Source organism: Anomaloglossus baeobatrachus, chromosome 2 (assembly GCF_048569485.1).
Source record: "Anomaloglossus baeobatrachus isolate aAnoBae1 chromosome 2, aAnoBae1.hap1, whole genome shotgun sequence".
In the NCBI taxonomy this organism is placed as follows: Eukaryota; Metazoa; Chordata; class Amphibia; order Anura; family Aromobatidae; genus Anomaloglossus; species Anomaloglossus baeobatrachus.
In genome coordinates this window covers 233,546,771-233,573,943 of record NC_134354.1, presented here as the reverse complement: position 1 = coordinate 233,573,943, position 27,173 = coordinate 233,546,771, and the positions used below count along the sequence as shown (strand labels likewise).

At 46.8% G+C, this 27,173-nt stretch overlaps 1 protein-coding gene across 1 annotated transcript in view; it reads left to right on the top strand.

The window, feature by feature from the left end:
- Positions 1 to 26,536, top strand: part of FAM72A (family with sequence similarity 72 member A) — a 149,203-nt gene extending 122,667 nt beyond the window's left edge. Inside the window, exon 5 of the mRNA XM_075333689.1 lies at positions 25,081 to 26,536. Within this exon, the coding sequence (XP_075189804.1) occupies positions 25,081 to 25,361 (281 nt within the window). The 3' untranslated portion in view covers positions 25,362 to 26,536. The remainder of the gene's footprint in view (positions 1 to 25,080) is intronic.
- The last annotated feature ends 637 nt before the right edge of the window (positions 26,537 to 27,173 follow it).

The window sequence follows — 27,173 nt, the reverse complement described above, 5'->3', positions numbered from 1 at the left end:
GTGTGTGTGTGTGTGTGTCTGTTCTTATGTGTGTGCGTGTGTGTTTGTTACGCCGCTGCAGGACCTTGATGCGCTCACCTCGGGGCGAGAGGCCATTCTATGGGGGGGCGGAGCCTGAGCGAGCGGCCAATCCGTGCTGGGGGCGGAGCCGAGGCGAGCGGCCAATCCGTGCGGGGGGAGGAGCCGAGGCAAGCGGCCAATCCGTGAGGCCGAGCGGCCAATCCGTGCGGGGGGGCGGGGCCATGGTGAATCCGTGAAGCCGAGTGGCTAATCCGTGCGGGGGGGCAGGGCCATGGCGAGCCCAGCGGCCAATCCGCTGTTTGTCACCGTAAGGACATGGCCAATCCGTGTGGGGGGGGCGGACCCGAGGCGAGGCGAACGGCCAATCCGTGCGGGGGGAGGCGGCGAGGCGAGCGGCCAATCCATGCGGGGGGGCGGGGCCATGGCGAGCCCAGCGGCCAATCCGCTGTTTGTCACCGTAAGGACATGTCACGGTAAGGACACAATTTTGGAGCAAGACAGACAGACAGAATAAGGCAATTATATATATAGATGTATCCATGAAATATCAAAAGATTAATTTAAGTGATTTCCCCCTAAAGGAAATCTGTCATTTGATTCATACAGCCCAAACCACGAGCTACATGAATCACTGCCTGGCCGAATGATTGTGTTAAAGAAAACATTGTTTGTCGATCTGGCCGGGGACTATAGGGAGTGATCTGACAAGTTGTCCATGCCCTGCTTTACAGATGATTGACAGGTGTCTCTGTATGTAAACACCACTTGTCAATCAACTTGGGTGGAGCAGGGAAAAGCCTCTTCAAATTATGTTGCTATTGCCCAGCCAGGTTCTGATCCATCTTGGCCGTGGTTTGGGCAGCATGACTAGAGTGCTAGGTTCCCTTTAATGAATAGGACACCTGTTCTCTTATGTTACTCCTATTCAGCTTTTGAGAATCTCCCCCATTGTGTTCATAACATCTTATTAACTGAAGATTTATTCCTTCATCTAGTACAAGTGATAATTCACACTTACTTACATCTTTACACTGCATTACCAGTGATTCTGTAATAGGTATTTCACAACATGGGAAAAGTGATCATTTAGTCATTAGTAGTTACACCCATGTTGAGAAAGGTAACATACATAACCTGTTAAACGCCACTGGAAAATTCCCAGCAAAACCAAGAGCTACATGACAAACAGGAGCAAATTATTTTATTAGGTGTGAGGGCTGAATCACTGTGAAAGGTATTAGCAGGGCCGGATTATAGGCAGGGCAGGTGGGGCTCCAGCCCCGGGGCCCCCACCAAAAGAGCTTCTAAGGGGGCCCCCACCACCAGGGCCATACTTGCCACTAGGCACCTGTCAGCATTTTTTTTTTCTTCACACCCTCTCCCCCTCCGTAAAGACAGTCTAATAAATCAGCTGTGTTTTCGTGGGGGGGGGGGGGCGCACCGCCATTTATTTGTATCTGCGTCTTTAAGACGCAAAAACAAACTGCGGGCACAGGACGCTAATTGGCCCCGGAAGTACCAGCGCTTGCACTTCCGGGGTCAGAGGTGTGCCAATGAGCTCCCTGCTATGTGCTGCGGCCGTCATGGGCGTACCCCAGAAGCAGGGGCACGGTGTAGTGGGCCGCTGTATCTGCTGTCCCCGCTGCGCTCCTCCGCAGTGTGTACATGCTGGGCACACTAGCTGCAGCAGGAGGCAGTGTGCTGTGCCGGCCCTGCTGTGTGCCCGACATGTACACACTGCAGAAGAGCGCAGCAGAGCCAGTGCCGCTGACCGCAGCTTCCTCCTTCCTATTCAAATGTATTTGCGTCTTTCAGACGTAAATACATTTGAACAGTGCGCCGGGACTGGGCCCCGCCCCTGATGTGCAGCAACGTGATGAGATTAGCACCTTGCTGACGTCATCACAGTGCTGCGGGCGCCACACAGGGGACATCAGGCAGCGTTAAGCGCTCCATGGAGGAGCCAAAGAGACAGGTATAATGAATGGGGATGAGTGGGTAGGGGCTGAGGACACATAACGGGGAACATTTGTGAAGGAACACAGCTTTGTGACAGGCAAAGGGGGAGTACTGTATTCCGAGGGAGGGGGGGAGGCAGGAGTGTGTAGGGATGGGGCAGTGTAATTTGTGTGTGTAGGGGGTGATGAAGGTTGCATTGTATTGTGTGTGGGGGGAGGGGTAACGGGGGGTGCATTGTATTGTGTGTGAAGGGAGGGGTAATGGAGAGTGCATTGTATTGTGTGTGGGGGGAGGGGTAATGGAGGGTGCATTGTATTGTGTGTGGGGGGAGGGGTAATGGAGGGTGCATTGTATTGTGTTTGGGGGAGGGGTAATTGAGGGTGCATTGTATTGTGTGTGGGGGAGGGGTAATGAGGGGTGCATTGTATTGTGTGTGAAGGGAGGGGTAATGGAGGGTGCATTGTATTGTGTGTGGGGGGAGGGGTAATGGAGGGTGCATTGTATTGTGTGTGGGGGGAGGGGTAATGGAGGGTGCATTGTATTGTGTTTGGGGGAGGGGTAATTGAGGGTGCATTGTATTGTGTGTGGGGGGAGGGGTGATGGGGGTGCATTGTGTGTAGGGAGTGATGGGGGGTGCATTGTGTGTGTGTATGTGTGTGTAGGGGGTGATGGGGGTGTATTGTGTTTGTGTGTGTGTGTGTGTGTGTGTGTGCATGTAGGGGGTGATGGGGGTGCATTGTATTGTGTGTGTGTGTGTAGGGGGTGATGGGGGTGCATTGTATTGTGTGTGTGTGTGTGTGTGTGTGTGTCTGTGTGTAGGGGGTGATGTGGGGTGCATTGTGTGTGTGTGTAGTGGGTGATAGGTGGATGCATCGTGTGTGTGTGTGTGTGTGTGTGTGTGTGTGTGTGTATAGAGGGTGATGGGGGGTGCATATTGTGTGTGTGTGTGTGTAGGGGCTGATGGGGGGTGTATTGTGTGTTTGGGTGTGTGTAGGGGGTGATGGGGGATGCATTGTGTGTGTGTGTGTGTAGGGGGTGATGGGGGGTGCATTGTGTGTGTGTGCATGTAGGGTGTGATGGGGGGTGCATTGTATTGTGTGTGTTTGCGTGTGTGTGTGTGTGTGTAGGGGGTGATGGAGGGTGCATTGTATTGTGTGTGTGTGTGTGTGTGTGTGTAGGGGGTGATGCGGGGTGCATTGTGTGTGTGTGTGTGTGTAGGGGGTGATGGGTGGATGCATCGTGTGTGTGTGTGTATGTAGGGGGTGATGGGGGGTGCATAGTGTGTGTGTGTGTGTGTGTGTGTGTAGGGGGTGATGGGGGGTGCATTGTATTGGGTGTGTGTGTAGGGGGTGATGGGGGGTGCATTGTTTTGTGTGTGTGTGTGTATGGAGTAATGGGGGGGTGCATTGTGTGTGTGTGTGTATGTGTGTGTAGGGGGTGATGGGGGTGCATTGTGTTTGTGTGTGTGTGTGTGTGTGTGCATGTAGGGGGTGGTGGGGGTGCATTGTATTGTGTGTGTGTGTGTGTGTGTAGGGGGTGATGGGGGTGCATTGTATTGTGTGTGTGTGTGTGTGTGTGTGTGTGTCTGTGTGTAGGGGGTGATGTGGGGTGCATTGTGTGTGTGTGTAGTGGGTGATAGGTGGATGCATCGTGTGTGTGTGTGTGTGTGTATAGAGGGTGATGGGGGTGCATATTGTGTGTGTGTGTGTGTAGGGGCTGATGGGGGGTGTATTGTGTGTTTGGGTGTGTGTAGGGGGTGATGGGGGGTGCATTGTGTGTGTGTGTAGGGGGTGATGGGGGGTGCATTGTTTGTGTGTGCATGTAGGGTGTGATGGGGGGTGCATTGTATTGTGTGTGTTTGCGTGTGTGTGTGTGTAGGGGGTGATGGAGGGTGCATTGTATTGTGTGTGTGTGTGTGTGTGTGTGTGTAGGGGGTGATGTGGGGTGCATTGTGTGTGTGTGTGTGTGTAGGGGATGATGGGTGGATGCATCGTTTGTGTGTGTGTGTGTAGGGGGTGATGGGGGGTGCATTGTATTGTGTGTGTGTGTGTAGGGGGTGATGGGGGGTGCATTGTGTGTGTGTGTGCGCGTGTAGGGGGTGATGGGGGGTGCATTGTATTGTGTGTGTGTGTGTAGGGGGTGATGTGGGGTGCATTGTGTGTGTGTGTGTGTAGGGGGTGATGGGTGGATGCATCGTGTGTGTGTGTGTGTGTGTATGTAGGGGGTGATGGGGGGTGCATAGTGTGTGTGTGTGTGTGTGTGTAGGGGGTGATGGGGGGTGCATTGTATTGGGTGTGTGTGTGTAGGGGGTGATGGGGGGTGCATTGTTTTGTGTGTGTGTGTATGGAGTAATGGGGGGGTGCATTGTGTGTGTGTGTGCGTGTGTGTGTGTGTCAGAGCTGTGTGTGTCAGAGCTGTGTGTGTAAGAAGCAGTACTGTGTGTGTGTATATATGAATTAGAGTAGTCTGTGCGGCCCCCCCAGAACTATATGGGTCCCCCAGAGCGCTATGTCACCCATTCCAGTAATGAGTACACCACCAGAGCTGTTTGCCACACCAGTAACGTCTATGCCCCCTGCCCCTCCTGTAATGTATATATTGTAGCCCCCAGCCCCTCCTGTGATGTATATACAGCAGTGCTGTCAGTGTGCAGTCATGTCTGTTAGTGACAGCCATCGTGAAACATAGCCACATGTCCTGAAGGAGCTGGACGGAAACAAGCGGGAGAGGTGAGTGAGGCTGCTGGCGACTTCCCCATATTAATACCTGTAAGGGCTCATGCGCACGTAACTGCTGAATATTCTGCAGCGATTTGACAGCACATGTGCGCATCAAATCGCGGCAGAAACACTGCATAATGGATGCAGTTTTTCTGTACAAAAAAAGCCGATTTCATGCGCTCTGGCTGCTGCCCCCACCATAGACAGAGTGGGAGTTGCATCCATAGCGCACAGAATAATTGACATGCTCATTTTATGAACGCACAGATTTGGGTCAACATTTTAGCACCCAAATCGCTGCGATCATAAAAGCAACGTGTGCACGTATCATGCACAATCTTCATAGACTGTGCAGGGGACGCAGGACGCATGCATTTACACTGCAGTGCTATACGCAGCGTAAATGCTTGGAATTACGTAACGTGCGTGTCGCGGGCGGGGAGGTCGCTGCGCTCACCTCGCTCGGGTCTGGCGCTGCTGCTGCTGCTCGGTGGCTCGAGCGGTGGGCCGGATCCGGGGACTCGAGCGGCGCTCCTCACCCGTGAGTGAAAGGGGAGAAGTTTGGTTTGGGGATTTGGTCCGTGACGCCACCCACGGGTTGTGGTGAGGTTGGGCACCACCGCTGCTGTTGACGGGGATCCCGGGAGTGTTGTTAGGGAGCAGCTGAGATGTTTTCCCCCTCCGTGGGTAGGGGGTTGGTGGTCCCGGGGCCCGGTTGAGATGACGGGGAAGCAGGGCTGGGCAAGGTGCAGGGGGGTTCTGGAACTGCGCAGCGTGGTGCCGGACGGCACAGTAGTACTCACTCAGCCACAAACGGATGCAAGTCTCTGGTAAAACAAACGGCTGGATTGACGGGTCCCGCAGCCGGCTGCTGTGGTTTCTCCCGGACGGGTGGTGGTGGCTGCCTTTCCCTGCACCTTTTGTGTGTGTTCGGTCCCGATGGCTTCCCACCGGTAACCCGCTCCCCAGTGTGTATATGGGCTGGAGGAGCCCCATTGCCCGCAGGCTCTGGCCCTGGGAACTCTAGCTGTGGCAGTAGCTGTATTTCCCTTGTGCTGTTTGGACGGTTGCCTTCAATCGGGTCTTGGCTGTTTGGAAACCCCTGGGGTTCCGGTCACTAACGGATTTGACCTGTTTAACGGCGACTCCTAGCCTGGTCGGGGTCCGCAGGCCCTGCCGGTTTGTGCTGGCTTCACTTCGCTCCCCGGTTCGGTACCGGCGGGCCACCGCCCGTCCCCGGTCCTACGGTTCCGCGTTGATCTGCCTCTCCTGCAGACGGCCACCACCGTCTGCCAACCTTGCTCTCGGTGCCCGGGCCACGTACCCGGACACAGTCAGTTTGCTCCTCTACTACCACTTCACTCCTCTCCTGACTCCTACTCCGATCTCAACTAACTTCCTTTCCCGCCTCCAGGACTGTGAACTCCTCAGTGGGTGGGGCCAACCGCCTGGCTCCACCCCACCTGGTGTGGACATCAGCCCCTGGAGGGAGGCAACAAGGATTTGTGTCTGACTGATGTGCCTATCTCGGGGTGGGGGGTGTTGTATTGTAGTACCTGTGACGACCTGGCTAGTCCAGGGCGCCACATGCGCACGAGCCCTAATGCGTCTGTGTCTGCATGTATGTCAGTGTATATGACTGTGCATATATTTGTCTGTTTATATGTATTTTTCTGAATTTGTCTTCAAATATGTATATGTACGTATGCCTGTATGTGCGTGTCTGTGTGTGGATGGGGTCCACTGAGACTCTTTCTCCCGGAGGCCACAAAACCCTGGAGCCGGCCCTGGCTGCCTTAACATTGGGATCAATAAAAAATATGTGAGTAACTCTACTTTCTGTGTATATGTAACTGCTGTGAGTGATCCTGGACTGTGTCTGTATTGTACTGTGTGTATAAGTGATAAATGTGAGTGATCCTGGACTGTATCTGTATTGTACTGTGTGTATAAGAGATAGCTGTGAGTGATCCTGGACTGTATCTGTATTGTACTGTGTGTATATGTAACTGCTGTGAGTGATCCTGGACTGTATCTGTATTGTAGTACTGTAAATCTGAATGTGGCAGAACAGGACAAGATAAATGTTCATTGGATTTATATCTAAATGCTACACTTCGCGCTCTTCTGTTATGGCTAAAAATGTTAACGTTATGGGGCCCCCACCAGATTTTCTGCCCAGGGGCCCCCACCAACCTTAATCTGGCCCTGGGTATTAGGTACATGTGTAGCGCCCCATGGGGCAGGTGTTTTAACCTACTCGTTGCTGGGCCAGGGGTGCAGATCCTCTGCATAGTCATGGGGTGGCCTTGGCCTGGTCTGGTTTCATTGCCCAGAGGCGTACAGAAAGGAGGGTTGGCGGGTGAGAGGGAGGATGGAAAGTCTTTTAAGATCATGACGCCACCTGTGATACGCGGCCAGGGATGGGCCGCTGCTGCGGGTGCTGCTCTCCGGGGCTGATGGTGAGGGTTGCAACCGGGATGGTGTCACTACTCACAGGTGGAGCAGGATTACCCGGGGAGGATGATGGAGGACAGATGGGGGTGGTGATAGTCCCTGTTGGTTCCAAAGCGCTTGGCGACGGCGACGGTAAAGGAGAGGCAGGGGCTGCGGTTCCAGGTCTTTTCCTCACAAGTAGTTCAGGCGCTGCCCCAGAGTACCGATCTCTTCCACAATGGGCTCCAGCTGATCCCGGATAGTCAGTGCCCGTGAAAGTCTTAGTGACGCGTCCCTCAGTTGCTATCCGAAACCCGGGCCGAGCCTCTTGCTCCAAGCCACGGATCCACAAGAGAGAGAAACACTAACTCCTGTTGTCAGTGCTAGATGTTATCCCAAGCTGTGCCCACGAAGGTACTGCTATAAGTGTATTGGTTGTGCCTACTTCTAACCCATGTGGTGCCCGCCCACAGTGGTTGTCCTAGCGACTAGGAAAGTCCCATGCTCTGTGATGGCTAACTATGCTGTCTGCCCTAGTCCAACCCGCTGTGAGAAAGCACCTTACTGTTGTACTTGTGGGTTTTGTGAAGGCTACGGCAGGTTAACCCCCTCCTGACCTAGGATAGATATTACCCCAGAAAAGTGGTGTAATTCCCTGTGGCGCCTGAAGCCCAGGGGTGCCACATTACACGGTGGCAAATGGCAGCACTACAGGGCTGCAAAATTTTACAAAGATTACCGCATTTTGTTATGCATTAAACCAAACAATATTTCTTACCTTTTTGGGAGACACAGCAAATAAAACATTTCAAACATTTCAACTTTTCCAGACAGGTCAGCAAGTTATATCAATTTTCAAAGTGCATAGTAAATCAACATTAACTTTAACTTTTTCTTATGCAAGAAAACATTTACTATCACTCTTTTCTGCTGCTTCAGGTGGAGATAGCTGTACCAGGGAACTGGTCCCGGCCCCCTGGTTCTTTACACTCATAGGACAGCCTCTTGCAAAATGTCCCGCTTTTCCACAACGGCGACAGATGGGCTGCCCATTCGGCAGTATACCGATCAGGAACTTGGGACAATGGGTCCTTACTGCATCGTCACCATGGAAGGTCATCAGCATTGGAAGCCAGTTCAATGGATACCGGTAGCTGTTTCACCTGCTTGGACTGCACTGCATGGGTTAAGGCAGACACACACTTGATGAGTTCCTGAATCAGGAGTCGCCAATCATCGGGGGGATCCTTGTCCACGGATTGCTCTTTGGCATCCACCTTTAGCTTGATAGTGGACACAGGATTGGGCCGAGATGGTTCATGCAGCATTTGGATGGCCGGTCTTTGAATTCGACAAAGCTGATATCTGGGTGTTGCATGGCTATGATGCGCAGCTGGCTCCGGCTGGCATCAGACAGCAGCCCCTCCAGAAACTGGTCGGTCAGTAGGCGATTTTCATCCCCCACCTCTGCTGGTGCCACCTGCTTGACTGCTTTCATTGCTTCCTGCAGATTTAAGGCATAATCCCGTATGCCCTCCTGGGCCCTTTGCTTGCATCCTTAAAACCGCATTTTTATCTCAGACGGTGTACGGGTATCAAAGGTCACCTTCAGATTAGCCAAAATGTCCTTCACCACCCTCTTGTCAGTCTCCGGGCAGGATCTGACCTCCCTACAGGCTACTTCGGTTAGCTGAGCAACGAGGATGTTCGCTTTCTTGCTCTCCGTTAGAGGGTAGATACGGAATACACCATATAGTGGCTCCTTGAAGTCAGACAAGGTGTAGGCTTCTCCAGTATACTGCGGCAGCCAGTCTGCTCCTTGAAGGTAGGGCATGGTAAATGGGATTACTGGAGCTGCAGCTACTGCAGCAGGGACAGCCTCTGCTTCCTGCTTAGCGGACATATACGTTTTGGCCTTTTTTTTCTGATTGGCTCTGCAGTGGAACTACTGTTCGCGCCTTTTGCTGTGGGCTCCGCTCTTTGCAGTAATGGCGTCTGCTGATTTTGTTAATACGCCACACACAGTCTATAAACAGAAAGTTCAATAGGCGCATAGTGCCCGATGGTTGCAGGCACGAATATCCTGTTCATGACGCCAAATGTAGCGCCTCACGGGGCAGGTGTTTTAACCTACTCGTTGCTGGGCCGGTGGTGCAGATCCTCTGCATCGTCACAGGGTGGCTTGGCCCGGTTTCGTTTCCCCGAGGCGTACAGAAAGGAGGGTTGGAGGGTAGTAGGGCGGATGGAAAATCTTTTAAGATCGTGACGCCACCTGTGGTACGCGGCCAGGGATGGGCCGCCGCTGTGGGTGCTGCTCTCCGGGGCTGATGGTGAGAATAGCAGCCGAGATGGTGTCGCTCCCCACAGGCAGAGCGGGATTAACCCGGGGAGGATGATGGAGGACGGAAGGGAGTGGTGGTAGTCCACGTTAGCGCCAAAGCGCTGGGCGCCGGTAAAGGAGAGGCAGAGGCAGGGGCTGCGGTAGCAGGTCTTTTACTCACAAGTAGTTCAAGCGCTGCCCCAGAATAGCGATCTGTGCCACAATGGGCTCCAGCCGATCCCACATAGTTGGCGGTCACCACAGGTGCCCGTGAAAGTCTTTTAGTGAAGTGTCCCTCGGTTGCTATCTGGAACCCAGGCCGAGCCTCCTGCTCCAAGCCACGGGCCCACGAAGAGAGAGAAACCCTAATTCCAGTTGTCAGTGCTAGATGTTATCCCAAGCTGTGCCCAGGAAGGTTCTGCTGTAAGTGTGTTAGTTGCGCGTACTTGTACCCCATGTGGTGCCCGCCGCTGGTGGTTGTCCTAGCGACTGGGAAAATCCCATGCTTCGTGATGGCTAACTATGCTGTCTGCCCTAGTCCAACCCCCTGTGAGTAAGCACCTTACTGTTGTATGTGTGTAAGTTTTGTGAAGGCACCGGCAGGTTAACCCCCTCCTGACCCGGGATAGCTATTACCCCAGAAAAGTGGTGTAATACCCTGTGGTGCCTGTAGCCCACGGGCGCCACACATGCTTCACTAAGGCTCAGTCGTTTATAAATGGATTATGATTACCATGTTCCCCTATGAGATGTATGAAAATGGCTGTGCACCACATTCTCCAGGTATAGCAGAGATGAGTGGCACCAGATTAAACTGTACACCATCCATAATGGAAATTTGCTTTCTGGTCTTTGGCTGTTGTTTCCAGCGTTTTGTCCTGTAGTGAAACTGTGTGAATGCTGTAGCCAATCCCTGACCTTAGTTGTTATATGTACAGTGCTCAGCATAAATTAGTACACCCCCTTAAAACATAAGATTTTAATAAATATCTCACTGAATACAATAAGAGTTTCTAAAATGTTGACAAGACTGAGTTTCATAGAATTTTTTTCACAAATAACAAAAGAAAGAAAGGTTAATAATATATCTTTCATTACAAAATTTTCAGTTTTACTCAAATTAGTTGATGTACCCCACATGAAAGACTACTACATGTAGTGTTTTGTATGACCTCCAGAATTTTTAAGGACAGCACCAAGTCTTTTAGGCATGGAATGAACAAGATGGTGACATATTGCAAGATCTATCTTTTTCCATTCTTTAAGAATTACCTCTTTTAGAGTCTGGATGATGGATGGAGTGTGAAGCTCAACTTGTCTCTTCAGAATTCCCCATATGTGTTTTATTGGGTTCAGATCAGGAGGCACTTGGCCACTGAATCATTTTCACTCTGTCCTTCTGAAATGCAACATTGGCCTTAGATGTGTGTTTTGGATCATTGCCATGTAGGAAAAGTGCATGTTTACCAAGGGAATGAAGTGATGGCAGCATCTTTTTCAATATAGAGAAGTACATCTGTGAATTTATCATACTATCAATGAAATATAGCACCCACTGCCACCACCATGTTTAATTGAAGGCGCAATCCATTTAAAAAAAAAACCAAAACAACAAAAAGAGTTAGAAAATAGCAATCCGCAAATGCAAATTGCTGCAAAGTTGTTAGTGCTATGAGAAGAGTAAAGCTGATTGAAGGGTATGTAGTGTGACACGGTTAAACTCAGCTGTGCTGCCCCTCTCATACTGACTCATGTAAGAGGCTAGACCAGGAGATCTGGCTGTCTGACATTATACATCTCACACATTTAAAAACCTGCTCTAAGCTACCCTGGAGACATGTTGTTTTCCTCCTGTGTGTTGCTTCCTGCTTATGATTATCAATATCATACAGGGGGGATGAAGCACGCACCCAATGAAAATTGTGTGCTGACACTCACTTTGACTGTGGACTAAAAACGTTGCTAATATCTCTGCAGCAGAAAGGTGAAATTAGAGGGAAAAAAAGTATTATTCCGCTCTGCTACCACTATTACATTGTGTGTCTTGTTCAAAATGAAAATTTGGTGAGAAATCCTCTTTTATTTAATCATTGTGTCTAGCTATTGTCTGTTGTGCTCTTCACATGACCAGGTAGCCATTGTCCCCAGTTTTAATTTTTCTTCGATTATAGTTTACCTTTACGTGCAATGATTTTAATATTGTATTGTTGTTTGTTAAATATATACTGTACATATATTAACCACTAATATAATAAATCTTTCTTAAAACATAGTCTCTCATTCCTCTAGTCTGTATCATTTTGTTTATAATTTCATGCATACTGTGACTTATTACACTCCCTGACAGACTTTATGTCGCTTATCCAAGTTATGTAAATAAAAGCTTATAACCTGACTTTAAATTCATCCATTGGTTTTATAAATTACTCTTTTGAAAGCTGAAACCCTCCCAAATTTGGTTTAGGTTATGAAAATAAAGTTGCTGCAAAGCTGAAATATGGTTCATTTAATGAACACAGAAAGGTCATATTTTAGCAAGACAAAAGTTTTGTCGCCCACAAAAAGTAATGTGAAATTCAAACAAAAAATTAACTTAACAAAGATATGTTACATAACATTGGTGAATGAAGTTGTGGTGCTATTAGAGCCATATTTAAAATTTTGTGTGACTTACATGAGCTTGAAGGACTGCATCCATGCGGTTCAACAATGATTCATACAATTTACTGATGAAGTCATCAGGAATAGCAAAGAATGCAGTCTTACATGCCTCCCAGAGTTCATCTAGATTCTTTGGTTTTGTCTTCCAAGCTTCCTCTTTCATCCTACCCCAAACATGCTCAATGATGTTCATGTCCGGTGACTGGGCTGGCCAGTCCTTGAGCACCTTGATCTTCTTTGCCAGGAGGAACTTTGTTGTAGAGATGGATGTATGAGATGGAGCACCATCCTGCTGCAGAATTTGACCCCTTTTATTATTGGGAATGTAAGAGGTAGCTAATACTTCTTGATATTTTAGGCTATGGATATTGCTTTGCACCTTGCAAATGTTTTGCACACCCCCATACTGAATGTAACCCCAGACCATGATCTTTCCACCACCAAACTTAAATGTTTTCTGGGTGTATTCTGAATCCATATGAGCTCCAGTAGGTCTCCTGCAGTATTTGCGGCAGCTGTGGTGTAATCCAACTGAAGATTCATCAGAGAAATCCACCTTCTGACACTTTTCCAGCGTCCATCTGTTTAGCAGGCTGTGGGACTTGACAAATGCCACACGTTTTTTTAATTGCCCTTTGTTAAGTGCTGGCTTCTAGGCACTGATTCGACCATAGAGGCAATTTCGAGACAGAATCCTACAGACTGTTCTAGTTAACATAGGGACTTGAGGTGACCAGGTCTGTTTGAGCTCTGCTGCAGTGGAAGAGGGGCTAGCTTTGGATTTTATAACCAACAAACGTTCCTCCTGAGCAGTTGTCTTGTGGGGTCTGCCGGAGCTGGGCTTGTCAAAAACATCTCCAGTCTCTTCAAATCTTTTTTTAATTCTTTGTACTTGACTCTGAGACACATTAAAGGTACCAGCCACCTCTGCAGTGGATCTGGTCTTTAACCTCTTGATAATCAAGGCTTTGGTCGCAGGGTGGATTTTTGGCATGTTGTCAGAGGTCAAGTTGCAGTTCAACTGAAGGTCTGGGGTGCTGGGTTTCTTTTTATACACACCCACTAATTAAGCGATCATTTAGTGAGCACAGGTGAGGATGTAAACTAGGATTGGGTGCATTATATGACAAGGCGACAAAACTTTGGTTTGCCAAAATCTGACCTTTCTGTGTTCATTAAATGATCAATATTTCAGCTTTGCAGCAGCTTTATTTTCATAACCTAAACCAAATTTGGGAGGGTTTCAGCTTTCAAAAGAGTAATTTATAAAACCAATGGATGAATTTAAAGTCAGGTTATAAGCTTTTATTTACATAACCTGGATAAGCGACAGAATGTCTGTCAGAGAGTGCACATGGGCAGTAGCATAGGCTTAGTTATTTAATGGTAATTTCAGGCAATCCCTTTAAAGTGGCTTTCTTATTGCTGCTGAACGTTGAAAAAATCATTTAGAATCTAAAATTAATTTAAGAGGTGTAAAACCTTATACATGATCTAACTGTTCATTGCCAATAAGCTCACTTCAAATTCACTAACAACCAATTTGGAAAACCCTGTTAATAAAAGTTTAGAGCTCCCTGCTCTTTGGTACAGGTAAGCAATATCCTCTAAGCTCCTGGACGAAATTAAACACTTAGGGATTTCAACATAAAGAAAGCATGATCCTCCAGTGGCTGATTGAGATTTACAAAGGACAAAAGGAGTAGGGATTAATTGTGCATCATCCAGAGCAGCAGCAATATGCACGGTGAACTTTTAATGTAATGTCTAGTACTACAATGAGCTGGGCTTCAATATCCAATGTCATGAAGGAAGCTTCGCTATATCATCTCCACATACAGCTGCTTTGTACTAGAACAGAGAAATCATATAGTCCTTTTCACAGGGTAAGTAGAGGCATAGCAGTCAAGGCAACGGATCCTGACCTCAGACTTCTTAGGTAGAATAGGGGAAAAATAAACAGTGTTTTACCAAAAGGCCTCTTAAAGGGGTGGTCGACTGCACAGCATAGTGACCACATCAATGTAAAGCTCATAGGGTAGGCTTTTCTCAAATACCTTGTGTAGTCAGTTGTGCTTCTGAGCGGTGCTATTGCGGTCCACTCGTCCAACATCACTGAGCCCGGCCCCAGTCTCTGTGAGTGTCTGGGCTGTGGGCGGAGTTTCACCGCTCATCACAGCCCAGCATCTCGCGCACTCTCTCCTTCGTTGCAGAGCACTGCAAACAGAAGCGACGCTGGGCTGTGACGAGCGGTGAAACTCAGCCAACAGCCCAGTCACTCAGGGAGACTGGTGCCTGCCTCGGTGATGTCGGGTCAACTGGAAGTTGACATGACATTACAGGATCTCAGAGGTCACTGAGCTCAGGGGTCACGTGATGGGGATGAGCGAACCGCAATAGCGCCGCTCAGAGGCACCATTAACTACACAAGATATTTGAGAAAAGTCTTCTTTATGAGCTTTACATTGATGTGTGGCCATTATGCTATGTAGAGGACCACTTCTTTAATTATAGCAATATGAAATGTTAAAAATAGAGAATAGATCAAAGCATCAAGCAAGCCATGCGCCCAATCAATGCCAGGTTCACTGTCCCCACCTTTTGGGTAAATCGAACATCAAGAAGAAGTCACAGCTGCTTGTTGTTTCATTTGTCATAAGGCAGGACATTGAGGTCAGCACTGATTGGATCAGGGCCGGCGTCAGCACCCGGCAAACCCGGGCAAATGCCGGGGCCCTGGAGAGCCGGGGGGGCCCACTCGGCCTCATCAGTTCTCCTGTCCCTTGGCCGGGGCCCACTCGCCTTTACAGTTCTGCGGTCCCTGGCCGAGTTCCGGGGACCGCAGTCCTCGGCAGCAATCTGCGGCGCCGTCACTTTAAGGCGCGCAGACATCCTGGTTTGAATTTCATCTGTGGGCGGAGCTACCGCCTTCTCAGTCCCACAGATGAAGGAGGCGAGCTTCTGTCCGGCGCTGTGTGGGCCCCCTCTCCACCGTGACCTAATCGGGTAAGTGCCCTCCCCACCTCCCCATTATGGGCCCCGGTGAGCTGCTTCTAACCCCCCAGATGTATGCCCTGGCCCCTGCCAATCCCCCCCGCCGATTCCGCGGGTGCTGTACCCACCGAGCCGCGGGTGTGGGCCCCGCCGAGCCGCGGGTGCTGCCGCGGGTGCTGTCCCCGCCGAGCCGCGGGTGTGGGCCCCGCCGAGCCGCGGGTGCTGCCGCGGGTGCTGTCCCCGCCGAGCCGCGGGTGTGGGCCCCGCCGAGCCGCGGGTGCTGCCGCGGGTGCTGTCCCCGCCGAGCCGCGGGTGTGGGCCCCGCCGAGCCGCGGGTGCTGTACCCGCCGAGCCGCGGGTGTGGGCCCCGCCGAGCCGCGGGTGCTGCCGCGGGTGCTGTCCCCGCCGAGCCGCGGGTGTGGGCCCCACAGAGCAGCAGAGTTGTGTGCATTTGTCTGAATGTAGCAAAGTTGTATGTGTTTGTCTGTATGTAGCAGAGTTGTATGTGTTTGTCTGTATGTAGTAGAGTTGTATGTGTTTGTCTGTATGTAGCAGAGTTGTATGTGTTTGTCTGTATGTAGCAGAGTTGTATGTGTTTGTCTGTATGTAGTAGAGTTGTGTGTGTTTGTCTGTATGTAGCAGAGTTGTGTATGTCTTTGTCTGTATGTAGCAGAGTTGTGTATGTGTTTGTCTGTATGTAGCAGAGTTGTGTATGTGTTTGTCTGTATGTAGCAGAGTTGTGTGTGTTTGTCTGTATGTAGCAGAGTTGTGTGTGTTTGTCTGTATGTAGCAGAGTTGTGTGTGTTTATATGTAGTAGAGTTGTATGTGTTTGTCTGTATGTAGCAGAGTTGTATGTGTTTGTCTGTATGTAGCAGAGTTGTATGTGTTTGTCTGTATGTAGTAGAGTTGTGTGTGTTTGTCTGTATGTAGCAGAGTTGTGTATGTGTTTGTCTGTATGTAGCAGAGTTGTGTATGTGTTTGTCTGTATGTAGCAGAGTTGTGTATGTGTTTGTCTGTATGTAGCAGAGTTGTGTGTGTTTGTCTGTATGTAGCAGAGTTGTGTATGTGTTTGTCTGTATGTAGCAGAGTTGTATGTGTTTGTATGTAGCAGAGTTGTGTGTTTGTCTGTATGTAGTAGAGTTGTGTGTGTTTGTCTGTATGTAGCAGAGTTGTGTGTGTTTGTCTGTATGTAGCAGAGTTGTGTGTGTTTGTCTGTATGTAGCAGAGTTGTGTGTGTTTGTCTGTATGTAGCAGAGTTGTATGTGTTTGTATGTAGCAGAGTTGTGTGTTTGTCTGTATGTAGTAGAGTTGTGTGTGTTTGTCTGTATGTAGCAGAGTTGTGTGTTTGTCTGTATGTAGCAGAGTTGTGTGTGTGTGTCTGTCTGTATGCAGCAGACTTGTGTTTGTGTGTGTGTGTGTCTGTCTGTAAGTGTATATGACTGTATAGATTTGTCTGTTTATATGTATTTTTGTGAGTTTGTCTTTAAATATGTATATGTACGTGTTCGTATCGGTGTCTGTGTGTGGATGGGGCCCACTGGGACTCTTCCGCCCGGGGCCCACAAAAACCTGGAGCCGGCCCTGGATTGGATGCAGGGTTATCGTGATGTAATGACGTCACATGAGCCTAGGGAGAGCGAGTGCTGACACCGCTGGAACAGCGTCAGCACTGAGGATGAATATAATACTTTTATTTTAATGGGGCAAATACTCTAAGAAAAGGTTGTCCAAGAAGTGGACAACCTTTTTAAAAATTTGAATAATAAGCTTCCACAAAAACTGCAAGTGTCCAACCTATGACCTCATTTAGACATCTGTTTGGGGCATTCTTGTTTTTTATTTTACAGATGCAATACATATACATTATATTCTGTGGTGCTATTCACATGTTGGTGTTTTTTACACGGACCGTGTGTCTGTGTAAAACACACGGAGTCTTGTCCATTTTCTTCCCGCAGCACAGACAAGGACCAATATAAGTCTATGGGGCTGTGAAAAACGTACAGCACATGGAAAGCATTTCTCTGCCATCAGTGTGCTGTACCTGTTTAATAGTGAAGGTTATAGGAGAAGCTTTGTCATTTATTTATTGATCCAACCATGATAAACACTGATGGTAAAATTGCACACACGGATGACACAGAAAAAATCTTTGTTTTATAAAACACCCTTTTCCTCCAATTTATTAACCTCCAAAACACTCCTGCAGGTCTGATGTAATCCCCACCATGATGTCTTGCAACGATCATGGCTCTGCTACATTCTGAAGTTTCAGTGCGCGATCACATTAAAAAATGTGACCGAGCACTTAGGAGCCTTAGCTGTGAGAGCAGTGACGTCATTGAGTTCACCTGAGTTTATAGCTGTTACTACCCATGGTACCTCAGCTGTGAATTCACCTGAGGTCACAGTTGCAGTACCGTGGAAAGTGGCAGCTGTGACCTCAGGTGAACTCATTGACGTCACTGCTCTCACAGCTGCGGCTCTGTCAGTATGTCCCACAAGCCGCAGTGATCAGTCACGTTTCCCAATGTGACCATGCACTGTGACCTCAGGCTGTAGCAGAGCCAGGATCATCATGGCATGTTGTGGTATGGATTACATCGGACCTTTCCGGGGTGTTCTGGAGGTTAATAAATTGGATACATTTTTTGTGTTTTTTAAAAGGATTGTTCTCTCTTTCTCTGAATTTTGAGTGTCTTCCTTTTTACTTACTTGATTAGTAATGACAGCTGTCATTAACCCCTTATATCACCTGATACCGCACCAGGGCAATCGGGATGGCCGTGTGAAGCTACAGGATTGTTGTATATAATGCAGCCACCTGTTTTTAGGATTGGAAGGTCCCAATAACTATGGGCCTCCCCAACCTGAGAATACTAGCCCCCAGCTGTCTGCTTTATCTTGGCTGGGTTTAAAAATTGAGAGGGACTATTTTTTTTAAAATGATTTATGTAAATAATTTAAAAAGCTGCCTGGGGTTCCTTGTATTTTGATACACAGGCAATATAACACACACAGCTCGTGGCTGCAGCCTTCAGCTGTCTGCTTTATCTGTGCTGGGTATGAAAATATGGGGAACCCTACGCCATTTTTTCCATTTATTTATTTTTACACTCCACTTCAGAAATCCAGAAAGCTAGTGTGAGAGCAACCAATCACAGACGCCAGCAGTCTGATTATAACCAATCACAGACACTGTCACAGAGAGTGGGTGGGAGAAACAGTGAATATTCATGAGATTTAATGAGCGGACCCGGAAGCATTGTGACAGCCGTGCGAAAACTCAGTAAGTATAATTTCCTGCTTTAATCCCCATTTTGCTCCCTTTTACCCAATTATTTTTTATTCTTATCCGGGTAGCTGAAATAGAGCAGTAATGCGGACTTCCCTGAAAAGTCTATGTTCATGTAGCGCCCCTGTGGTTAGGCGCTACAGGGGAATACAGCACCTTAACATCAAGGTGCAGTGCCCTCTGGTCACAGGTGAAAGAGAGAGGAAATGCAGAGTCTTATATTAGATTGAGTAACATTGACTCAGCAGCCCCTACCTTCATATTCCTGGGACTGTTTATATAGTAGGTCCATAGGGGGGTGGAGCCTAGCTGAGCGTGAGACACGACGTGGTTGCCAGGACGACTGGGTGACAGTTAGTGAGTTAACAGTCAGTCAGAAAAGAGTGACAAGCAGAGACGAGAGTAAAATTGATGACTGAAAGAAGGGCTAGAAATAACATAGGCCCGACGTCCTGAGCGAGGGTACCCCGAAAGAAAAGAAAGGCACAGGAAAAGGGGTAACCCAGACGGAAAGGGGACGCTTTAGGTCTGGCGAGAGCCGGCTGAAGAGTTCAGGTCGACACCGGTATAACAGAACTGAGGAGGTTTGTCAGGTTTATCCCCAAACCATTGACCGTTAACCTGGGATCCTAAATAAGAGGTGTCCCGGTACCCATCAAGAGTCTGACTACTAACCCCAAGCCGAGTCCATGACGCTGTTGCGGGAAAGATAAAGAAATCGTGCAGCATCAGACCCCTGGGAAAACCAGTGACGAGACTAACGAGTGGGTTAAAGAGGGAGTCACAGAGCCCTCAGAGCAGAGACCGAGAAAGAGACATAGAAAGGTTACCTCAGAGAAAAACTCTGTCATTAAATCGCCTCCGAAATTTGTGACCATTGGCCTTCTGGTAACCGAACTGTTCTGCTGTGTACTGTGCAAAATAAACCAGATGCCAGTAAAAAGGACTTGTTTAAGCTGATGTGGACTCGGTGTGTCTTCTCTCCGCCGTTCGACAGGACCCTGCGACGTCAGAGAAGAAGGCAGCCATCACCGCTCGGTCGCTTCCCTCCTGGTCAGCGACCCGCCGCCCTGAGGTAAAATAGCTCCACCTGTGGGGAGCTGAGAGATCTTAAGCTGCCGTCACCATCACCTCAGAGGCCGGCTGCGGGCAGCGCTGGTATATCCCGCTTACCAGATACCATAGGTGGCGTCACATATATCCCCAAAATCATTCTTGTGCTCCATTCCACAGCCGCAGAGTGAGCGCCCAGGGCACGAAGCCGGGACCGACCACCTGTGATAACCCCATCGAGAGTAAAATATCCGTAGTCCCGACGCCAGGGTACCCCCCTTATTGAAAACCCTGAGGGTGGACTCATTCAGGTTCGCCCATCACTATTAATGGCTATTTTTCAGCCCGGAAGGCAGATAACGAGACAATCTCATTGTGAGGACATGCTCAGTATTTGTTCAGTATTTGGTCAGTATTTTACATCAGTATTTGCGATCCAAAAGCAGGAGTGGGTAAAAAAAAAATGCAGAAGTGGTGCACATTTCTATTATACTTTTCCTTTGTTCCACTCCTAATTTTGGCTTACAAATACTGATTTAAAGTACTGACCAAATACTGAAAGGGGTGAACATGGCCTCAAACTGAGTTTCTTAGAAGGAGAATTATGTTGTTGTTTTTTTACAAAAAAATTCACTTTGATTCAAAATTACATGAAGCTGCCTGCATGTGTAAAAGGATGAGTCGCATGTTGACAATGAGCCTGGTGTCCACTTCAGAAAAAGGATAGGTTTGGGGATCTAATATCAATATTTTATTTTGTAATTTACATTTTGTTTGTACACATTAAAAGTATTAATATTGTCGTGGCTACGAGAGTCGCAAAAAGTCAATAAACATTTGCAAACAAAACGGTTAAACATGAGTCTTTATAGAACATTAATAGTTTAATGTTGTGTTCTAGTGAACAAGAGATAAAAAAAAATAGAAAACACTATAAGGACGTGTTCACTAGAGATGAGCGAACCCGAGGTTCAGTTTTCGAAGCGAACACCAACTTAAAAAAAACAGAGCCTGGGTTCGTAGTTTGGATGCTTTACGTGCAAAGTTAACTCGCGCAAGCAACGCTGTGCTCAGGTACGCTTGGTGCTCAGCCCTGCGCGAGCCACTTGCGATGTTTGTATGGCTTGCACTGAGGGGAACAACAGCGTGATTAGATGTAGGGTGTATAAAAAAAAAATTTTGAAAAAACCTGCCCACCCTCCCCCAGAAGTGATCTGCTTATGAATGGCTGTATGTGGGCGGAGAATCAAAATGCCAATCAGTGATTCCGAACATACTCGGGCCAAATTCAGAGCAGTGGAAGTTTGGCTCGTTTACTACCAGCGAACTGAACCTTCAAAGGTTCGCTCATCTCTAGTGTTCACAATGCATTTTTTGTTGCAATTTTCCAAAATGCAATAAAATTGGCAAGTTTCTATCACATTTTTGGAAAATTGTGTCAAAAAACACATTGCAAATGCATCATGTGAACATGCCCTTGCAGGTCAATCAGATGTAACACACTCTATTCATTTTATTTTTTATTGCTAAACAGTGGCGTAAGTAGAGGTCGATGGGCTCTGGTACCAAATTTTGACCTGTCCCCTCGTCCCCGCTTTCCTATGTTTTGCTGTTCACTTTGTCCTCAGCACTAGGATTTCCCATGCTCTGCTATACATTTTTCCCTCAGCACTCAGCTTTCCCATTCTGTGCTACACATCTTTTCCTCTGCACCCAACTTTGCCATGCACTGCTACATAACTTTCCCTCAGCACTCAGCTTTCCCATGTTGTGCTATATATCTTTTCCTCTCCACCCAACTTTGCCATGCTCTGTTATATAACTTTCCCTCAGCACCCAGCTTTCCCATGCTCTGCTATACATCTTTCCCTCACTACCTGGATTTTCTATGTTCTGTTATACATTTTTCCCTCACCACCCAGCTTTTCCATATCAGAGCAGTGATAGTACCATTCACAATGTATAAGCTGCCCATGCCATAGGCACTTATACAATCCTATAACATCAGAGTTTCAAGCTTTTCAACTGTGCACCATAATGTTGGATGGTCTCTTACCTTTTGAGACTGCAAGTCATGGCATTAATGGTATTAAAAAATAATTCAAACTATAATAATTTGATCAAAGAACAAGATTTTTGTTATGCCTCAGTCCTTTGGCCCAGAGGAGGTGAAAGCAATTACCAATTGTGTTGATATATGAGTTCCTATTTCCATGACAATAATTTACAGAATTTACAGAAGTATTTGGGCCCATGCTGTGATTTGCATGACCGAAGAATGCCTATTTTTTGTTCATCGCCTCCTTGCGACCTTATGACAAGCAGCAATATATGAGGCCTGGACGCGGTTGGAAGTCCTGGTTTATAGTGAAGAGGTTGGAGATGTGGTGTGTGACGATGGGAAGAAGACAACTGGATTGATGGTGCCTCGCAGGAGCTGTCAGTGGTGAGGTAAGTATAAGTTGTTTTCTTTATCCAATCCCTATCACATATTTGGGTTACAAACTGATCTACAGAAAGCATCTAGTTCTTAACCCGGGGACGCCCTGTATGTTGTGTAGATAAGAATGTGTAGTCAAAAGCATGGGCAGTGCATGTGTCTCAATACAGACTTGGTGCACATGATTCTCTGTGCATGAACCACAAACTAATTAGAGCATTCGACCATCATAAAAAATATAAGCTAATGCTTTCTTAGAAATCATGCACTTCAAGTTATTTTGCTATTCTAATGTTTCTGTGAGTAATTAATCCAGGAAATCAATCCTGAGGCTTTTATGAAGTCAGGTAGAATTTCCTTCGCATACGAACAAATTATAAATCAGTTCCTCATTGGTGTTTCCATGGAACTTGATTGAACTGATGTCAGAGAGAAGGCATGGGAAATGTATATAGACGCAGAACTAGACTCTTTTGCAATTGAATTGATCCAATAACCAACTCCAGCAAACATCATGGGTGTTTGGACATCTCGTGCCCACAAGGACTTATGAGGAGATATATGATCATTGAAGAAGACATTTGTAAGGAAGTATAGTCTATGGACATCTGATTTGGAAAAAAAGGCTTACTTGCTACCTACAATAATGTAAAAGCAAACTGGATTTAATATTAAGGAATTCCAAATTTACTTAGGTGTGATTACTTGGTTTTTACAGTTTTGAAAAAGATTTTGTATAAAATATTTGTATAGAATACTATTTACTGTCCTAGTTTTTAGATTATTGTGAATATTTGAAAGTTTTAAGACGGTGTATAAACATGGATAAAAGCCAATATCCTGTAGATACAGCTGTAAAATTGTCCATTTCTTTCAACTCTTCTGACTTTAGAAATGAAGATCTAGCTAAGGCTGAGGTAGCTGTCCTAGGAACTGTCTTAGCTATTACAACATTGGGAAATGTAGGCTTGCTGCTTGCCATCTACAGAAGAGGGAAGAAGATGACCCGTATGCATCTCTTTATTGTGCATCTTGCATATACTGACCTTGCAGTGGCTTTTTTCCAAATACTTCCCCAAATGATTTGGGACATTACTTTTAGGTTCATAGGATCTGATTTCCTTTGTAGGGTGGTTAAGTATACCCAAGTGATGAGTATGTTTGTGTCCACTTACATGCTCATGATGATGACGGTGGACCGATATATAGCAGTGTGTCATCCACTAAAAACAATACAACAACCAACTAGATATGCTTATATCATGATCGGGATCACATGGATCATCAGTTGCCTCTTCAGTCTCCCTCAAATCTTCATCTTCTCTCTTAAGGAAATTGAACAGGATTCAGGAGTTATAGACTGCTGGGCTGATTTTCGATATCCATGGGGGGCTAAAGCCTATATCACTTGGAACACAATATCAATATTTGTTGTGCCCGTAGGCATCCTTGTGGTCTGCTACAGCTTGATCTGTTGTGAAATATGCAAGAACCTCAAAGGTAAAATGCAGACTTATGGAGCAAGACAAAGGGAAAGCAATGGCCAAATCATGCCTTCTAGAGTCAGTAGTATTCGGACAATCTCAAGAGCAAAAATAAGAACAGTGAAAATGACTTTTGTTATTGTCCTTTCATACATAATATGCTGGACACCATTTTTCGGTGTTCAAATGTGGTCAGTGTGGGATGAAAATGCACCTGATGTTGGTAAGATTACTTTTTCTATATTCATTATCTGAAGTATGAAGTTTGTCAAGAATGTGTATCCTAACCAACATTATATATAGAGAACGTCATGTACGTTGCTCAGGTTACTACTGATGGTTATATAGATGTTGTCCCCAACCTGTAGCTAAGTCATTGTGCCTTGTGGATTGCTGGATGAGAGAGACATCTTCTTGATTGACAAGCAGAGAGTAGAGTCCAGCCAATACAAATCCAGACTGGTCTCTCTTCTTAGTGTTTCTAATCAAACTTACAACCCCTAGCATCAAGTTCAGGTTTATAAACTAGGAAGGGCTTGATGGCCTCTATTCCACATGCCCACCCTAAGCATATCCTTAAATGTATTATGTTATACATTAAAGTTCATAAAGTTTTGTGTGCAGGACTGGTTTATTAACCCACTAGTGTACAATGGCAAATAATTCTTACCAAGAGAGGTTTAGACATTTTTGAGGGCCATAATATTTTACCTGTTAGGACTCATTATATAAGGACTGCAGTTTATAAGCCTCTCCCACCTCCTGAAAAGAAAGCAACTTATACTGTACATTTATACTTAAAGGGAATCCGACAACTAATATATGCTACCCGATCCACGGGCCTCATGTATCAGATCTTAGCCAGGTATGTTTTACTGTGAAATTCTGCAATGTTCCAACGAAAAATGTACTTTAAAAGCTGCAGTGGAGACTAGTTGGACAGATGAGACCCTGGCAGGGAGTGTCAGGTCTCTCCCTGTTTGATAGGTGTCTGCCGATACATGCAATCTCTGGCATCATGAAGTCTCCGGGGACCCGCCTGTCCAAATAGTCTACCATGCAGTCCAGTCCCCAGTGGCTTTTAAAGTATGTTTTTTTATGCCTAGCTGAGATCATACAGCCAGTGCATGATATGTATGATACAGCGTGACACATTCTATCCATGGATCGATAAGCATGTATCGTCAGGTTCCCTTTAAACTAAATCATTTAGGAATAATCTCCAAAGGTAATATAAAGTATCATAAAATGTGAGTACATATTCTTATCTCTTTTCTGAATCTTTAAGCCTTGAAAATATGAGAAATACCTACAGTTTCAGTTATTAATTAATGCTGTTTCATGTCTAATGTTTATCCCGATACATACGTATTTTCAGTGCCCCCAGGTGGTGGGAGACTACAGCAGTGAGATCCCTGTCAATCAGAAAGCAGTGTCCTATCACTGTCTTTGTTAGGAACAACCCTTTCTTTATTTTTTTATTTCATGTTTCATTTTTAGATATGTTTATGTAACTTTTTTTCAGAATGATGATTTTATTAGATATTTATATAATGGGATACGCTCATTGTGGAGTGCCACATGTGATGTTGTATTTTACACCAGAAAAACTGGATACTGCATATCAGTATAAAATATAAAAGATAAAGTTGGTTTTGATGTATTTTCACATGTATTTACTTCTTTTCTTCTTTAGACTCTTCAGACTTTGCATTCACCATTACGATGCTGTTGCCGTGCCTGAGCAGCTGTAGTAATCCATGGATCTATATGTTCTACAGCAGTCCCCAACTATGTCCAGGAATCCCTATTCTTCATGCCCGTAGACAGAATAGCACAGGAAGTGCCTCCAGCCGTCGGGACACTCTTCTGACTCAGATGCGGACTCATTCTTTGCAGATGCAGGGCACGTGCCACAGCGTTAGAGATCTGTACCCGGCGTATGAAGATTCAGTGGTGGAATCAGCACTTCTCTAATTCTCTGCCTTAAAAAATGGGACTTAAACTTTATTAAAGGGGTTGTCTCATAAATTTTTATTTCTTATCCAGAGTATAGATGACAAATATACAGCTGGCGTGGATAAGATTGCTTAGATTCCTACTGATCTCAAAAATGCGAAGCCCAAAGTTCCTTGTGTCAGTAGAGCGGTAGTGAGCATGTGCAACCACCACTCCTATAGACCGTGAATACAGCACATGCTCACTACTGTTCGTTTCAAAGAGAGTTCTCATAATTAATAGGAATCCAAATATCTGTTGTGTATGGGACAACACCTTTAATAGTATTCCTACTTTGTCACATTCTAGTGTGAGTGTATATATAGATAAACCTCGATCCGATTTGCCTGGTATTATATTAGAATCAAATTTATGCTCACTATGTTTGTCCAGCAGCTGCAAGAACTGTATAACTATGAATATCCTAAATGTATAACTATCTTTAATAAAGTGTATTATTAATACTTGTATAGGGCAGTATATAGAGCACAAGTAGTTAATAGAGTAGCAAAATGAATAGTAAAACAACTTATAAATTAAAAACATCTTTGTGAGTGAATACCCCAAGCCAAAACTAATGAACTGAAAGTATTTGTACTCTTGTTTTTGATTTTTTTTTTCACTGCCCAAATATTATCCATTACATTTTAATTTCATTCAGGCAGTTCCTGGGTTAGGAACAAGATAAATTCTGTTTTGTTTGTTCTTAAAGGGGTTGTCCACTACTCAATCAGCCTCCCTTGTAAAATAACAACACTTATACTCACCTGCGATGTCACCCCATTCCAGTAGTGCTAGCACTGGCTCTCCCACGGCTTGCTTGATATTGCTGTCACGTGATCACTGTAGCCACTTCATTGTCCCCTCCTTCAGGCAAATCACATATTCAGAGGAAATGGGAGAGAAGCAGCAGCTCTCGATTCCTCCGAATCTTAATAACATCTGAAGGGACAGTGAAGTGGCCACTGATTGTGTGGGGCCCCGAGGTTCGGTGTCGGTGCAGCGGTGCATTACCTTCAGGGACTCCACGCGGCTGGATCTTGTCACAGGTAGGAAATCCTCTATTTTGATTGTCGTGACGCCACTCTCAGAATTGCGGTCAGTGGGGACCGCCACTGCAGGTTAGGGGTGCCTGGGGCTGATAGTAGGTGCAGTCAGTTGTAATAGCCTCCTGAGAGTGAGGCATGCCCCAGGGTCCCGTGTAGGTGTGTAGAACTACAAGTCGCAGAATGACTCACACGCACAAGCAGGATGTCTTTCAGGGATTTTACTCACTGATGGTGGCAGGGTGAGTAACCCGGGCGTAGCTGGGATGAACCAGGCTGGAACCAGGTGTCCTTCAGGCTGACTTATGAGGGTGGCTACCAACTCGCCTTCCTTAGCCCGTTGTGTTTTGGGGTAACCCCTGCTTGAAGCCCTGCTGGGGTCGCCCAGGGAAGTTGCTGGTGCCTCTCTCCCCTTCTTTTGGCCCGTTTGCTTGTAGCCTGGACCAGGTCACTCCGGCTGCTTGCCTCCTGTGAGCTATGGGCCCTCACTTTGCTACGTGGCTGCGGACTCTGTGGTGTTGTCTTGGGGGTGTAAAGTGCCCCCTCATGCAGGTTTGGCAAAGGACAGGTGGATCTATCCCTGCACTGGGACCTGTTACCCGTTTGGGCCTGGTATCTCCCTGACAGTCTCCTTACTTTCCACTCCGTTGCTCTCTCTTTAGCCGTGTGTGGATTTCGGGCAGCACTACCAGGTGACCGTTCTCCCCCGTCGGTAGTCACTGCGCGTACGTTGTCAGAATTGTGT